This window comes from Limulus polyphemus, unplaced genomic scaffold (genome assembly GCF_000517525.1).
Source record: "Limulus polyphemus unplaced genomic scaffold, Limulus_polyphemus-2.1.2 Scaffold548, whole genome shotgun sequence".
NCBI classification, from domain to species: Eukaryota; Metazoa; Arthropoda; class Merostomata; order Xiphosura; family Limulidae; genus Limulus; species Limulus polyphemus.
This window is the reverse complement of record NW_013666158.1, coordinates 307,493-324,071: the sequence shown is the minus strand read 5'-3', so window position 1 is coordinate 324,071 and position 16,579 is coordinate 307,493. Positions and strand designations below refer to the sequence as shown.

At 35.4% G+C, this 16,579-nt stretch overlaps 2 protein-coding genes across 4 annotated transcripts in view; one reads left to right on the top strand and one right to left on the bottom strand.

Moving 5' to 3' along the window:
• Window positions 1-13,655, bottom strand: part of LOC106459030 (transcriptional enhancer factor TEF-1-like) — a 67,413-nt gene extending 53,758 nt beyond the window's left edge. For 2 of the 3 annotated variants that reach the window (XM_013918601.2, XM_013918602.2), the window contains exon 1: window positions 13,525-13,655. The gene's annotated coding sequence lies outside the window, so the exon portion shown is untranslated. The remainder of the gene's footprint in view (window positions 1-13,524) is intronic. The other variant, XM_022385407.1, reaches the window with a different exon arrangement.
• A 1,437-nt stretch (window positions 13,656-15,092) lies between these two features.
• LOC106459023 (histidine-rich glycoprotein-like) overlaps window positions 15,093-16,579 on the top strand; it is a 4,983-nt gene continuing 3,496 nt past the window's right edge. Inside the window, exon 1 of the mRNA XM_013918592.1 lies at window positions 15,093-15,103. Within this exon, the coding sequence (XP_013774046.1) occupies window positions 15,093-15,103 (11 nt within the window). The remainder of the gene's footprint in view (window positions 15,104-16,579) is intronic.

Below are 16,579 nucleotides of genomic sequence, written 5' to 3'. Positions count from 1 at the left end.
CGATATATATATATATATATATATAGAGAGAGAGAGAGAGAGAGGGAGAGATGAGCAGAAAATACAATAGAAAATTACATATGTATATATATATATATATATTACATGGAAATAATGGGTATAGTGACCAGCTGCCTAATAACAGTCTAAGGTCCTTGGTTGATCCACAGACTGACCAGATATTCACCATGGCAACATCTATACCAGTCGTCTTGCATTACTTCTGATCACACTATACACTTAACTCCATTCTTAAATCGGGTATCAAGAAACAACATCTTTTAACTGATTATTGGCAAATAAAAATAATCAATAGTATTACGTATATTCATAGTATCAGAATACAGCGACTTGTTCATTATTATTTAATGAGAAAAATAATTGGAGCACTTATATCCTTATACGATCACGTACGTCACGCCCACTTTACGTTTAGTTCACGTTCTTCACGCCCACTTGACGTTTTGTTTACGTTTTTCACGCCCACTTTATGTTTAGTTCAAGTACGTCACGCCCACTTTACGCTTAGTTCACGTTCGTGAAGCTCACTTTACGTTTAGCTGACGTTCTTCACGCCCACTTTATGTTTAGTTCACGTTCGTCAAGCCCACTTTACGTTTAGTTCACGAATGTCGCGCCCACTTTATGTTTAGTTCAAGTACGTCATGCCCACTTTACGTTTAGTTCACGTTCGTCATGCCCACTTTACGTTTAGTTCACGTACGTCAAGCCCACTTTACGTTTAGTTCACGTTCGTCAAGCCCACTTTACGTTTAGTTCACGTATGTCACGCCCACTTTACGTTTAGTTTACGTTCTTCACGCCCACTTTATGTTAGGTCAAGTACGTCACGCCCACTTTACGTTTAGTTCACGTTCGTCAAGCCCACTTTATGTTTAGGTAAAGTACGTCACGCCCACTTTACGTTTAGTTCACGAATGTCACGCCCACTTTATGTTTGATTCAAGTGCGTCATGCCCACTTTACGTTTAGTTCACGTTCGTCATGCCCACTTTACGTTTAGTTGACGTTCTTATCTCCCACTTTATGTTTAGTTCACGTAGATTTCACTTAGTTTAGGATTGTTGAAACAAAAATATGTTACTTGTAAATATAAAATAACGTAATTTTATAACATTTAGTTCAAGGATAATGACCGTTTTAATTGTTAAACTTGAAACACATTATATTCATTGTACGTGCAATTATGATACACATGGTTTGGTTATTTTTCGATATAATATAGATATAATGCTCCTTTTTTCGAAAAATATAGTCGACCACTCAGTTTTTGTTGTTGTCATTTTTTAAAGAAATTAAAAACAATCTCTGTTCTTCTAGTCAGATATATATATATATATATATGTATAGAATCGTCAAGCTGAAAAACATCTATTAGTCCATGGTCCCCGGTACCCGACCCATCTTATCCAATCGTGGGGCAAGTTCTAATAACATATTTTTGAAAGTTCTGTACCTGTAAATGATAAGAATGCATGATATCAGCTTTGAAAAATTCAACTTATGATAGCCCCATCCCCCCAGTACTGATGAAAAAGCAGTACTATCCCCCAGTACTGATTAAAAAGCAGTGCTATCCTCCCCAGTACTGATGAAAAAGCAGTACTATCCCCCAGTACTGATGAAAAAGCAGTATTATCCCCCCAGTACTGATAAAAAGCAGTACTATCCCCCAGTATTGATGAAAAAGCGGTACTATCCCCCCAGTACTGATGAAAAAAGCAGTATTATCCCCCTAGTACTGATAAAAAGCAGTACTATCCCCCAGTACTGATGAAAAAGCAGTACTATCCCCCCAGTACTGATAAAAAAGCAGTACTATCCCCCCAGTACTGATGAAAAAGCAGTACTACACAAATAATCTTCGTTATATGAGTAGAGAATTGTTGTACATCAATTTTGAGCAACAATTAGGACAAAGCTAATAACAACAGCTATTTTTTATATCAAACAAACACTTTTACCTCATTTTTTTTCTCCTGGATTTGTCTAAGAGCAACAGTGGCATTTTATTTAACTTATTAGAAGTAATATCACATAATTCCTGTGATTAAAGATTGATGTATATGAAACAGATTATAAGTTCTGAAATCTGTATGGTTAATCAAAACATAATTAACGCACTGCTGGAGATGAACAGTACTACGATAAATTCCCATTGACTCACAACTTGATTTGCTTTGCATTTGTATTAGAACTCTACTTCGTCAAGTTCATTGTCACTTGAGACACCATATCACCGTTACTTTCCTCGCTTTCTTGATTTCTACAAGTCTTGAGTTTGCACATGGTTGAGCACTTCATTCTATTTTTCATACATGAATAGTAAGATAGCTGACAGGATCTTGCATATTTAGAAGCCAGAAGTTCCGGCACTGCTTCAGGGCCATCCATCCAGTTTATATTGAGTTCATCTTAGCCATCTGCAGACTCAAGCTTCTACCCAAAACTAATGGGACTTAGAATGAGAGGCTTTTTCTTCCAAGCACCTGTTCCATGTGGCTGTTTTACAGTTGGCTCTCTGTGCATGCTTAAACAGAAAGTCGACACAGAGGATAGCTGATGAGACTCAATCTTACCCTCCCCGCTACAGGAGAACTGGTACCAGTGACTCAATTTTACCTTCCCCGCTACAGGATAACTGGTACCAGTGACTCAATCTTGCCCTCCCCACTGCAGAATAACTGGTACCTGACTCAATTTTACCTTCCCCGCTACAGAATAACTGGTACCAGTGACTCAATCTTACCCTCCCCACTGCAGGATAACTGGTACCAGTGACTCAATCTTACCCTCCCCACTGCAGAATAACTGGTACCAGTGACTCAATCTTACCCTCCCCGCTGCAGGATAACTGGTACCGGTGACATTCACTGTTATCATTTTGTTAAAAAAATATCTCATCACTTACAACCGTCTTTTTAAAAAATATCGATTCTCCAGTTTTTCTTGTTGGAAAGTAGTCATAATCTAGTCAGGACTTTATCGAAAATTATAACTTTTGTTCCCATTTTTAAATTTCATAGAAAAATGTTGCTTTTGAAGAGCTATCCTTAACCATTCTCAAGCGAAATGCTTATTTCTCATTTGATGATCTCATATATCTATAGTAATAAAAGGGCGTATCTGTGTGACTGCCATACCTTCAAGAGGAAAGAACCTAGAAACCTGAAATTTTGCACCCATACTAAGTGGACCCTGAGGGTGAACACCAGGGTATTATTACTTATCTTATTCACGTGCGTGCGCGCATGGGCGTCCCATAGTATACCCTGTAGTACATCAGTTAGATTAACAACTTCTAATATATAGAAAGGCCAGTGCGTTTTGGCAACAATGCGTTACAATAATGGTTTTATGTCATTTTAATTAGCAACACAAGTATTACCTAATATTGTTGTTAGTCTATGTACTGAAAATATAAAGTGAAATGTATAAACAACAAAACTGGAAAACTATTTGTTGATTTCTTAATTTAGAGTCTCCGTTGATTAAAGATGTTTTTTTTTATATTAAAAACATTGCTGATATAGCAGAAAATACCTTAATTCAGAAACGATTTAAATTTAAAATTGGATCGATGTTTTTACTTTCATGATAAATTTTATGCACTTGCTAAAATATATCAACCTAATAACCCGTGCGAAGCTAGGTACTTTCGCTAATTATTTAAATAAAATGACAGCCTGACAACTAGTAAAAACCATTATTGGAATGTAACGTAACGAAACCGAACTTGGTATAGGAAAACATGGCTACTTTCTGTATTTACGTGTTACGTCCTTTTCCAGTAGCGATGTTTTGTTGAATTTCGTATGAAGCTACTCGAGGGCTATCTACGTTAGCCGCCCCCAATTTAATAGTTATAGACAAGAGGGAGGACATCTATTCAACACCACCCACCACCAACTCTTGGGTTATCTTTACCAACGAACAGTGACATTGACTGTCACATTTTAACGTCCTCACGGCTCAAAGGGCGAGCAAGGTCGGTGACGGGATTCGAATCCGCGACCCACAGATTGCGAGATGAGTGCCATAATCACCACGCCATGCCAAACCTCCAGTGACATTTAGTTCAGTATGTTAATATTGAAAACTGCTTTTCACGGAACTAGCCACCTCATCAAAAGTTTGTGTTCTTTATGTCAGAATCCAAAACTCACAAGGACTTTTGTTTATTTGTAGTTAAGTACAAAGTTCCACAATAGGCTGGCTATCTGTGCTGTGCTCACCACGAGTCTTTAGCAGCGTGAGCCCTCACATTTACCATTGGAGTGCCTCACTAGAACATTATAAGAAAAAGGTGTGTTTGTGTACATGTGTAGGTGTACTTAAAATGGCGCCAAGAAAAGTGTTATGTGTAAAAATGCATCGTTATTGATATACAAGATATACCAACAATGAAAATGAGAACTAGATTTTTTATGTGGTTTTAAATAAGATAAACTAAACAATAAAATTGTTTATTTTAAAAGTAAATGCTTAACTTTGATATCCAGCGTTTCTTCATTTTCCAATAGGAAACATAAAACCGGTCTAAATATAAAAAAGTTTAAATTTTATAGATATTTTTGCACAAAATCAGTTGCCTTATATGTATAACCTAAACACGTCTTATAATACACAAAGGTTGAGTACGTTATGTGAAAAAAAAAGGTTTTGGAGCCTCACCACGTAGTAACAGCCCATGTTGCCACGCCCGATGATGCTCTATCCGGCGATCGTGAAACTTGATAATAGCACTGCAGGATAGTTTTCACTGCAAAAGGCTTCGGCGTAAGGCTGTCGTGTCCAAAGCACATCACTCTTCCTTGCTTCCTTTCCATAATATATCTAGTGTACGAGGACGATTGTTTCCCAGCACCCGCTTCAACAGTCCAATTGCACATAAAATCCGTAGGCACTGCATCCGGCGACTTGATCGGTATGTAATAGTATAAATACCAGTTTTATTCTCCAGGTGTTTGAGGTCCGCGGCAGTTGAACGAGTGGTAAGACTGGAAGCCTTATCTTGGTGAACCTTTACCCCCATTGGCCTCGTTTCAGTAGAAAGCGGATAAAAAGGGCTCAAAACATTGGTCTGATAGTAAACATAGTTTACTTTAACCTTTGTATCCACTCTTCTTATCATTAACTTGCCCCTGGCACAATATCCAGCGATGATAGTGAATTCTTCCGAAAAAATTTCGTAACATGCTGTTTAACACTTTTGGGCATTTGTTTCATCCACTGACTAGCAGGAGACTTGTTATATTTGTCAAGGTACACATACGTTTCGTCGAGTGTAGCCACATACTACCATTTTTCCTCGACTAGGTACTATTCACAGTTTTCTCCAGTTGGTCTTCCTTTCCTAGGTATGCCATGGAAGCAGCTTGTGTCTCTTCCTTTCCTGAATATACCACGGAAACAGCTTGTGTCTCTTCCTTTCCTGAGTATGCCACGGAAGTGGCATACTCAGGAAAGGAAGAGACACAAGTTGTTTCCGTGGCATACTCAGGAAAGGAAGAGACACAAGCTGCGGAAGCAGCTTGTGTCTCTTCCTTTCCTGAGTATGCCACGGAAGCAGCTTGTGCCTTTTCCTTTCCTGAATATGCCATGGAAGCAGCTTGTGTCGCCTTTCCAAACATAGATCCTTCCTGATTGAGTTGCGTACTATTGCCACTGATTTTGTGGTCGTGGATTCCCAGGCCGCAATTTTCTTATCATGGCTGAGGTACAACTCGTTGTAGGGTTTCTATCTCCTAATATCCTAAGTGGATTCATATTCCTTTGTTTTCCATTGCCATAAAATACAAGGAACATCCCCGTCTTGGATATTCTAAGTCTCCGATTTTAGCACATTTTTATGATATGAGTGTATGAATATTTTATGTCGGAAAGGATTGTTACATACCTTTCCAAATAGCGATCAGTCTTTGGTGGCATCACAAGAAACGCCAAACAATGTCAAAAAGTATATATCGGTTGTAGTTGTCATGTGATTTGCCGACATGCTTATTCAAAGTTGTTTTAATATAGCCTATTCAACCCTCCGTATTTCAATGTTATTTTTGGAAATACCGTATTTAAATCACATAGGCTCACCCATCTACAAAAATACCTTTTATAAATCTCTAAGAGACAGTGAACTTGCTCAACGATACGTTAGTTGTCTTTCACTCTATCATTTCAAGAGTGTGGCAGCTAATGGTATCCACTTGGCTTTAACTTACGCCATGTTTTCTTAAGATTAAAGAAAACACGAATTATGTGTCAAATATTTTTAAGATTTTCCAATGCAGCAAACACAGCTTTCGTTCGAACCGATGTCCTAAGGTGAAGGAAGTTCAATATTCTGTTGAGACTACAAAACTTCAGTTTTGGAAGTTGGTGGTATATACAGTCTATCATTAAGAAGGCGTTGCGAGAGGAGCATCAACCTTCAAGGATTCTTCAGAAGATTAGTGAGACTCGGTGAAATCAGGCTAAAATTAAACTTTAGTTCTGAAAATTTCAGTAGTTGCTTTGAAAGCTTTACCTCCTTCCTAAAAAAAAGCGTAATAAACAACGTTTTTATACAGAGAAAAAACTTCTGCAGTTCTGTCGTTCTCTTTCTCATTCTGTCATGTTTACAAATCCATTACTGCTTCCCTTGCTAAGTGTTTGCCAACTGGAACTCTCTCTACGGCTCTTACTAAAATTGGCCTGAAATACGATATGACAAATGAACAGCTGCTCCTAGATGTCACATTAATAGCAGAATTCTGTATCTTTCAGTGATCTACTTTGTATTACATCCTAGTACCTTTTCTGTTGAACATGTACCAGGGGCAGAAGGAATTTTCAGCCAAACATATAGCTTTTAAACATCATGGATTCATAAAATATTTGAGATGTACTGTACGAAAAACAACGACGACGACGACACTGAAACTCTGTTGTTGTTGTTTTTGTTTTTTTCACACTAACGTTTAGTTAAAAACAAACATCTTAACTTATTTATGTTTTAAATAAATCAAAAAGTATAATATCAGCATGACTTCCTTTTGTTGTTATCAATTTTCAGGAAGCAAGATACTAGCTGGATTATCCGGCCACAATGGTCGGTTATTTTTGGCTAATGCTGCTTTGAAGAAAATTTAATTTGTGTTTATGGAGGAAGCACGACATAAGATGTGAACTTGGATAAACTAATAAAAGTAACTTTATCATAAAGGGTGAAAACGTTTATGTAATCGATAAAGGACATTCAGATTCAAAATGGTCTGGCGTTGGTAAATAATTATTTCAATTCTGTAGTAAAGCAGTAAACTTAATTTTTATTCAAACGTTATTTGCAGTTTTATTTGTCTTTACGTGAACTTGGAGTACACGAAAACCAGTATAATTTATCGAGTTTAATACAAGAATAAACGAGAGCTTTAGATAATATCAGCAACAACTGTCCGTGAACTATTAAACGAATAATAAAAACAGTGCCTTTGTTTTAACTATGATATAAGACAAACGTGGCTGCCTAACTAGTAAACCTCGCGAATATTTACATAACAACTATGGTTCAGTTAACGCTCCCTACACGTGCACAGGAACACGTGGGACTATAGATGGTACACAATGAAAGTGGAGTGCAAGACTTTAGTGGGCCAGCGACCACATATGTCACCCCCCCCCCCCGCCCACACACACACTACAAGCAGTTAAAACACAATAGCACCTGAGATCCGAGTTGCCGCCCTAACCTGAGGTGGCCTTGGAGGAGTTGCTGGGAGAGGTACTCCTCATCTCTCGAACCTGTCTAGCTTCTCTTCCCCCCCGCGGAGGCACCACACAGGTATCATCTTGGCAAGTTGACAACGCGGAATACGAAGATAGCGAAAAGAGCAAAGGCTGGACTTCAGAAAAGCTGTTAGAGGTTGAGAAAAGAAACCAGAGGGTATCATACAACAGCCCGGGGGGTAGTGACGTCATTTCCTTTGACGTAAGCTAAGCTCGGATTTGAGTGGTAACAAGGTAAATTTAAATGAGTAACGTATGTGAGCCTTTGAAGAAATGCTAACAATTCCTGATTTTTACCATATTCACTATAGATATATGCTTTTACATAAACACTTTAGGTAAAAACAAAACACATATATTTAACCCCATGACCATGCTTGCTATTAGATTTCTAGTATAAAATATGAAAAAGTTTCCATGGGGCGTTTCTGGCGTTAAATGTTCCATTCCCACTATTTTGTCATTTGCTGAAAAATATTGTCATAAAAAAAGGGAAATGCTCATGAATGCCAGCTAATCATGTACAAAAAAGAAAAACAATAACATGCATTTCCGACAACAATGTACAGGGCACCAATAAAAACAGACGTTGACTCACCGCTCGAGCACCAACATTATCTCCAAACAGGATATTCCAGTATGTTGTATAGTTAGTTCAGTTAACGAGTTGAACTTTTCAATGAACCTCCCCTAGTGCCTCTTTCTCTCAGAGCAATTTTTTCCTATTATTTAGTTGCCTTTGAAAGTCTAAATTATAATCTTATCGTTAGTCATTCTAAACCCGCCCCATAATCCCCCACCTTGGGGGCATGGTAAAGTTCATCTCCTGTGGTTTAAAGCAGCTAGATCTGAGATTTCCCGGCGCCAGATCAGTTCAGTATAGTTATAATTTATGGCAAAACACTGAGATATGCCAGCTTTTGTGACGAAGTTTCAGCTTCACCAGTTGACTGTTAAGAATGAAATTCCACAAAAATCCAAATGTTTTATTGACAAACCAGAAAAGTCGGATGGTCGACAATAGAAGCACCTAAAAATAATCTTCTTGTCAAGAATACAAGGGCGTTAATAAATAAAAAAAAAGAGAGAAATTAACCTAGTCGGTGCGGTTTTCAGTTTTGAACTCTGGCGATTACTTATAGATATATCTCTGAATTACATCTAACCTCAGATTCGGTATTTTAACGGATCTTGTTAAACGTTTCATAAGAAAACAATTCTCTTGTTATGTAGACTGTTTTATTTATTAAAAACTTCTATCGTAATGTAGACTGTTTTATTTATTAAAAACTTTTATCGTAATGTAGACTGTTTTATTTATTGAAAAATTATCTTGATACGTAGACTGTTTTGTTTATTAAAAACTTCTATCGTAATGTAGAATGTTTTATTTATTAAAAACTTCTATCGTAATGTAGACTGTTTTATTTATTAAAAACTTCTATCGTAATGTAGAATGTTTTATTTATTAAAAACTTCTATCGTAATGTAGACTGTTTTATTTATTAAAACTTCTTTCGTAATGTAGAATGTTTTGTTTATTAGAATATTCTATCATTACGTAGACTGTTTTGTTTATTAGAATATTCTATCATTACGTAGACTGTTTTGTTTATTAGAATATTCTATCATTACGTAGACTGTTTTGTTTATTAGAATATTCTATCATTACGTAGACTGTTTTATTTATTAGAATATTCTATCATTACGTAGACTGTTTTGTTTATTATAATATTCTATCATTACGTAGACTGTTTTGTTTATTGGAATATTCTATCATTACGTAGACTGTTTTGTTTATTAAAAACTTTTATCATTACGTAGACTGTTTTGTTTATTAAAAACTTTTATCATTACGTAGACTGTTTTGTTTATTAGAATATTCTATCATTACGTAGACTGTTTTTTTATTAGAATATTCTATCATTACGTAGACTGTTTTGTTTATTAAAAACTTCTATTCCGACTCTTATTGTTCTGAACGTGTTTTCATTACGTTTTTTTATTAAAATTTGTTTGCCTACGTTCTTATTTGATAAAATTTGTATTTTTGATACGATTGAACAAATAACTAACCATAAAACTCTGTGAAATTACACAAAAATACACAAAGTATAAATCAGAAAAAGGTCAAAGCAGATTTTTTAAAGTCCAAAATCCAAAGCCTTTCTAATTATCATTAAGCACCGAGTTTAATGTTCAAAGGTAGCAGAATTTACAATTTACAATAATCGTTTATATGAAAAACCAGAGGCGTCGCTAGGCATTGGCACACGGAGCCCGTGCCCCGAACGCCTAGTTGGTGTCTTGAAAAATCAGAATAGAAAAACCACGATCGATATCATGGTGAAACGCCGAAAATTTCCGCGCCCCGAATCTTTTAAGCACCTAGTGACGCCTCTGTGAAAAACACAAATAAATACTATTATCGATTAAATACTATTATCGATTAAATACTATTATCGATTACATACTTTTTCTTTATGATAAAGTCGAGTTATACATTTACTCAATGTAACAACAGCACCGAACAAGGAGTTGTTGAAATAATAATATTAACAACAAGCGATACCAAATTTCACACGTGAGGAACGAAATACGGTATGGTCTTCATCAACCAGATATTTTTCTATTATTCTTAATGTCTTATATTTAACATTATTTTCAAACTGTCATGCTAATATATTACATCCTGGATTAGTAGTATTTTTATATTGTTGTTGACTGATTAAATGAAAATAGTTGGTACAAATTCATCAATAGGAAATAAACAAGCAAATTTCGACACATATCGTAAATAATATCGGTCACCGAAACGATTTAAACAGACAACAAAAAATACCGTAGGGCAATGTAATTAAAGGGTATTGATATTTTGTATTCGGGGTACATTTTTGGGTTCGTCTGTATTCTTTAAAGCTGCTGAATAAACATTTATGAGTGTAAAGTTATGGTTGGTTAGCCACACTTGTAACGACTTCGTATTCCTCTCTGATTCAATGAATTATTATTATTATTACCAGTTTATAATCCATGATATTTTGATTGGTTTAAAAGCACTTTGGACATCATAGTGAAGGAAAGTTCTAGTGAAGCCCGCGGTGTGAAAGTTAAATGGACATCATAGTGAAGGAATGTTCTAGTGAAGCCCGCGGTGTGAAAGTTAAATGGACATCATAGTGAAGGAAAGTTCTAGTGAAGCCCGCGGTGTGAAAGTTAAATGGACATCATAGTGAAGGAAAGTTCTAGTGAAGCCCGCGGTGTGAAAGTTAAATGGACATCATAGTGAAGCCCGCGGTGTGAAAGTTAAATGGACATCATAGTGAAGGAAAGTTCTAGTGAAGCCCGCGGTGTGAAAGTTAAAGAGAAAGGGGAAAAAAAACAAAAAAAACTTCAAGGCCTATATTTCAACAAGCTCATACACTTGGTGACGCTTCTCATACTATTTTAAGCCTCTCTCAACGTATCTGTTACATTCAACAGCCAACTAGTCAGGGATGAACCTACGTATTTTATGTTTCTTTGTCTGTTTATCTAACTTGAAAACTCGTCTTCGTTAACTCACATTTCTAGCCAGAACACTTAGGACCTGTTTGAAAAAAAAACTGTGGCTGCTAGTATTAACTACATTATAATCAATACAAAAATCCTAATGAACAAAAGGAACGGGAGAGCTATGAAGAGAAAGAAATAAAACAATGTAAGGCAGTTCACGTGCGAAAATAGAACTTCTTGGTACATAACTGAAATATTCACACGACACACAATAATCAATTTAGTCAGTTATAATAACCCACCTTCTACTTCATATAAGCAAATTAAAGATACTAGAATTTACCTGTGATCATTTTTTTACAAGTGTCCTGTCACTTAACTGCCAGTAGCTTACTCGTTTGACCACTGATGAATTTAGTCAAACGATTTAACTCATTATAACTATGTTATATACCTATAGAGCTATATACATAGCTGTACAGTGTTAAGCGTCGGAAAATATTTGGCCGATTATCCAAATGTGATGCATTACCAGATGAAAGCAATGCAGGTAAGATAATCAAATGTTACTTTATTAAACATGTAAAATAATTTTATGTCAGCTTACTCTATACTTCAGCTAAAACCTTACGTAATTGTACTTTATTAAACATGTAAAATAATTTTATGTCAGCTTACTCTATACTTCAGCTAAAACCTTACGTAATTGTACTTTATTAAACATGTAAAATAATTTTATGTCAGCTTACTCTATACTTCAGCTAAAACTTTACGTAATTGTACTTTATTAAACATGTAAAATAATTTTATGTCAGCTACTCTATACTTCAGCTAAAACTTTACGTAATTGTACTTTATTAAACATGTAAAATAATTTTATGTCAGCTTACTCTATACTTCAGCTAAAACCTTACGTAAAAGAACTGGGAGCGTTTTATCATATGACACCCATGATTAAAAACATACCTTCAAAAGCAACATTTTAAACATTCTCAGTGATTCCCTAAAAGCTTACTTGAATTAACAAGATAACTTTAATATATTTTTAATTCATTACAATTCTTCTCGCTGTTGTACCAACATTTCTCGGCGTGTACCTACGTGATATACATGAATACCGGTTAAATCGATTGTTGTTATGTGCTTTTCATACTTAAAACTTGTCTGCCTTGGCGTCACGATGAGGAAATTCTTTGCTGCAAACGCGTCTTACTGAAGGCATACAGTATCGCGATTTCTCGATTAAAACAGCTATGTTTCATCGTTTTATTATGCATTCTTTCAACTCTTTACGTACGTTTTAACTGACACATTTAAAACAAAAACGCGTTTCGTCAATACAAGTATTTATTTCTCCTGATTTGACAGCATAAAACTAACCCAGAGAAACAGCTTCCAAACGATGTGTTGACTAACGTTAACTAGATACTCAGCAGATCAACGTATGCAGAGATGCTCTTGTTTAATGAGGCTTGACAAAATTCACACGACGCGTAATTATTTGTTTTGAATAAATGTTATAAAATATAATATTTATTTATTTGAAAGGTTACTACTTTTCTTAGATTTCTTAGGTGAACGGTATTTAACTAGCAAGTAAATGTCTTGTTAGATGACTTCCAAGTAAATTAATCGCCAAGAACAAAGCATTTGCTAGCGATAATGTTCTCTCTGATAGATTTTTATACTTTCAGTTATTTGATGACGACACCTTTAAGTTTTTCATAAACTTAAAAGTAAATAATAATAAATACACGTGCATTCTCTTTCAGATAATAGAGCATATGCTTTCACGTCAAACGTTCTAATTGTAACCATATAGAAAAACGCCCGGGGCAGCTGGACCAGAGAGTCAAATCTAAAAGGCCGTTACAAAACGGGCGACTAGGCGTCACTCACGAGCGCTCAACGCGGGACCCTGCACACACGGATGAAGTATGGCAGTAAAGATACGAGCGACTGCATGTATGATGCTGTCAAAATTTTCTCAAAGTACAACAGACATTATCCAACGTAAACTTGAACCATGTAGTATATATAAACTAGTAGTACAACGAATGAAGAAGTCAAAGTCCACTTTTTAGCTGGTTTGGCCACGTCTAACTGGGGTTCTGGAGTGGAACGTTTGAAATATGTGAGGGATTTGAGTCGTACAGCGCACGCAAAATGGAAGTTTTCAGTTCATTTATACAAAAAAATTAGCAATTCTAGGAACGCACAACAGAGAAATATAAACAATGTACTCACAGGTGAAAGTTTTCAGCTACAGCAAACAAGGCTGATTGGATTTTGGACGGCTTGAACTCCTGTAGCCACAAGACCAAGCGTCTACTTGGTATGCGAAGAATGGCACAAAGAATCTGTACTACGCATCTCGCTAATGCGCATCTCTACTGCGCAAGGGTGGAGAAAACGTCTACGTAACATCCGCCAAACAAATGTATACGACGCGCTCGTCACCTGGAGCTGTGGCCCACGCGAATGATAATAAACGGAAAAGTTTTGAAGTTGGCCAGTAAACGTAGTCGTTGGCTGCTTGGCGCGCTTTCAGAAACTTCGTCAATTGTATCATCAGCTGCAAGGAAATAGTAGCTTCCAGGATGAATTCAGGGAATAAATGTAAACATCGTATCATTGTTTGCACTTTGTTTTAAATTTCAAAGTAAAAACAAACTTGACTTAAGACTCTAGTGGTTACATTAATTTTGCATATTATCAGTTGGGCGTTTTAGGATTCCTGTTATCATTATCACAACACACCCATTATGAATAATTACGCTATTTTCTTACTGTAACACCTGGTGTTCGTTACTATTTCTAATTAAACATGTTAAACAAAGTTGAGATACATATTTTTATCTTCTAAACGATAAAGACGAAAAGAAAAAATCTTTGCTTTTAAATAAATTTCGTTATTTATGTTTGTTTGAAAGGATTCGCTTGTTTAATCTAAATAGCCTTAACAAAATAGTGTTCATTTCCCAAATCATAACAGGAATAGCTTACAAGGCTAACGCTAAACATACAGTAAGGCGAGTAAATCTAATTTCTTACGTTGCCCAATACACCATAAATCTTCGACAGTATTTGCAGCTAACAGCTAGGATTTGTGTGTTCCTATGTAAGGAACGTTGCTTTTATTAACAGTATTGGTTAATATGTTAAAACATCTATTATTATTATTATTTTTAGTTAGTTTGTTTTTTATTATCATACTTTTGTTATATTTTTTTTGCAGTGTTAGCTTAGTATATAGACTTAGGACTAACCTAAATCTCCTAAGGTAGCCGAACCTCGTGAGATATTACTGAGTTTATGGCCGAAAATATCGTTAACAGCGAGGGCGCCTAGCTAATGAAACAACACATTCTAATATTTTTAAATAATAACATAAGAAAATTACTTTTAATTAACTATATTCAATCCCAGATTGATTTTTAGTTTTACTCGAAATAGCTAGAGTGCTCTGATCGGAAGTTAATATCAAATAAAGAATGTTGAAATATTTATTATATATTCAGAATTCGATTTCTAACTCTATTTATTAAATACCGTATTTTAGACATAGATTTATTAAGAGTAAATCAAAGTCCAATAAAGAACAGTAGCATCACATACAAACATATTAAATCTTGGAAATTCCAGAACTTTCAAACTTTACCATCGACGACCAACAATAACAAATATCAAGAATGTACGATACAAAATACAAATAAGCAACCAGCACAGTGGGTTAAGATAAATAATTCAAAAACTGTAATATAGAAAAACAGCATTAAAATATAGTAATACATATAAAAGTTAGCAGTCACCCGATGGGTCAGCAGTAAGTTTACAGATTTAGAACACCGAAATCCAGGGTTCGTTTTACCGCGGTAGACAAAGTGGAGAGAGCCCATTGTGTAGCTTTGCGCTGACAAAACAAAATCGAAGGTTAGCATCACAAAACTAAAAAATAAATATCAAAGTAATTACTTTTTAAGTAAAGAAAACCGAAGAACTGAAGTTGTGTTCCTGTAAATTCAGAAATGTTGGAAGATTTAATATGTTTATAGCTGTTTATGTTTTATATTTGCTAAAGCCTAGTGTCTTAGCTCAGTTTAAACATTGATGTCCGAACATAAGTGGTAACTAGATTTGAACCATGTCGTGTGTTGACACAAAATGAAAACGTGGAAATAACATACTCTTACGGTAAATTTGTAAGGATAGCACGTGAGTCATTGTCATTGTTAGTATTCTGTACAAACATCTACATCTAAATTAAATAATATCGCCAACTTATTTATATATTTTTTATTTAAAAGAAGGATGACGTTTCGAGCTAGCGCTCTTCTTCAGATCGTACAGTTTACAACAAACTGTACAACAACTAACAGCTTTATATCCTACGTTTCGGTTGTTGATCTGCTGCCGTTTCTAGGAAGTCAGAACTATATGTGGTAGCAGGATCCGGGATTCGATCATGGGTCTTCTCATTTTAAAGTTCAATTTAATATTCACTCATAAGTTAGTAACCACAGCAACGATGAGAATACTACTACGTATATCTTTTGTAATACGAGTAAAACCGGGATTCGATCATGGGTCTTCTCATTTTAAAGTTCAATTTAATATTCACTCATAAGTTAGTAACCACGGCAACGATGAGAATAATACTACGTATATCTTTTGTAATACGAGTAAAACCGGGATTCGATCATGGGTCTTCTCATTTTAAAGTTCAATGTAATATTCACTCATAAGTTAGTAATAATGGCAACGATGGGAATACTACTACGTATATCTTTTGTAGTACGAGTAAAATTGGAAATTTCTTATCGAGCTTTTATTAAAGCCTGAGAATGTAGAACCAAATGAACTAAAAGTAAGCTATGCTTATAAAGAGAGATGCACAAATCATGTTTTTAAAACTATTTTGAATAAAATACTTTTAAACACTATATAATATAGCACTTTGTACTTTCTTACTTCGGACTCTGCGGACTCACACTGCTACAAACCGGGTTTCGATACTCGTGGTGGGCACAGAACAAATAGCCCATTGTGTAGCTTTGTGCTTAACAACAAACAAACAAACAAACTATCTTTAATAATATGTTAAGTTTTACAGAAAATTCAAAACTCTACAAAGAACAAAATACAGAGTTGTACTCTCTCCTTCTTACTCCTACAAGAAACGGGAGTTGTGAAGATAGATTAGATCATGCCCATGTTTCTCATTACGGGAGTTGTGAAGATAGATTAGATCATGCCCATGTTTCTCATTACAGGAGTTGTGAAGACAGATTAGACCATGACC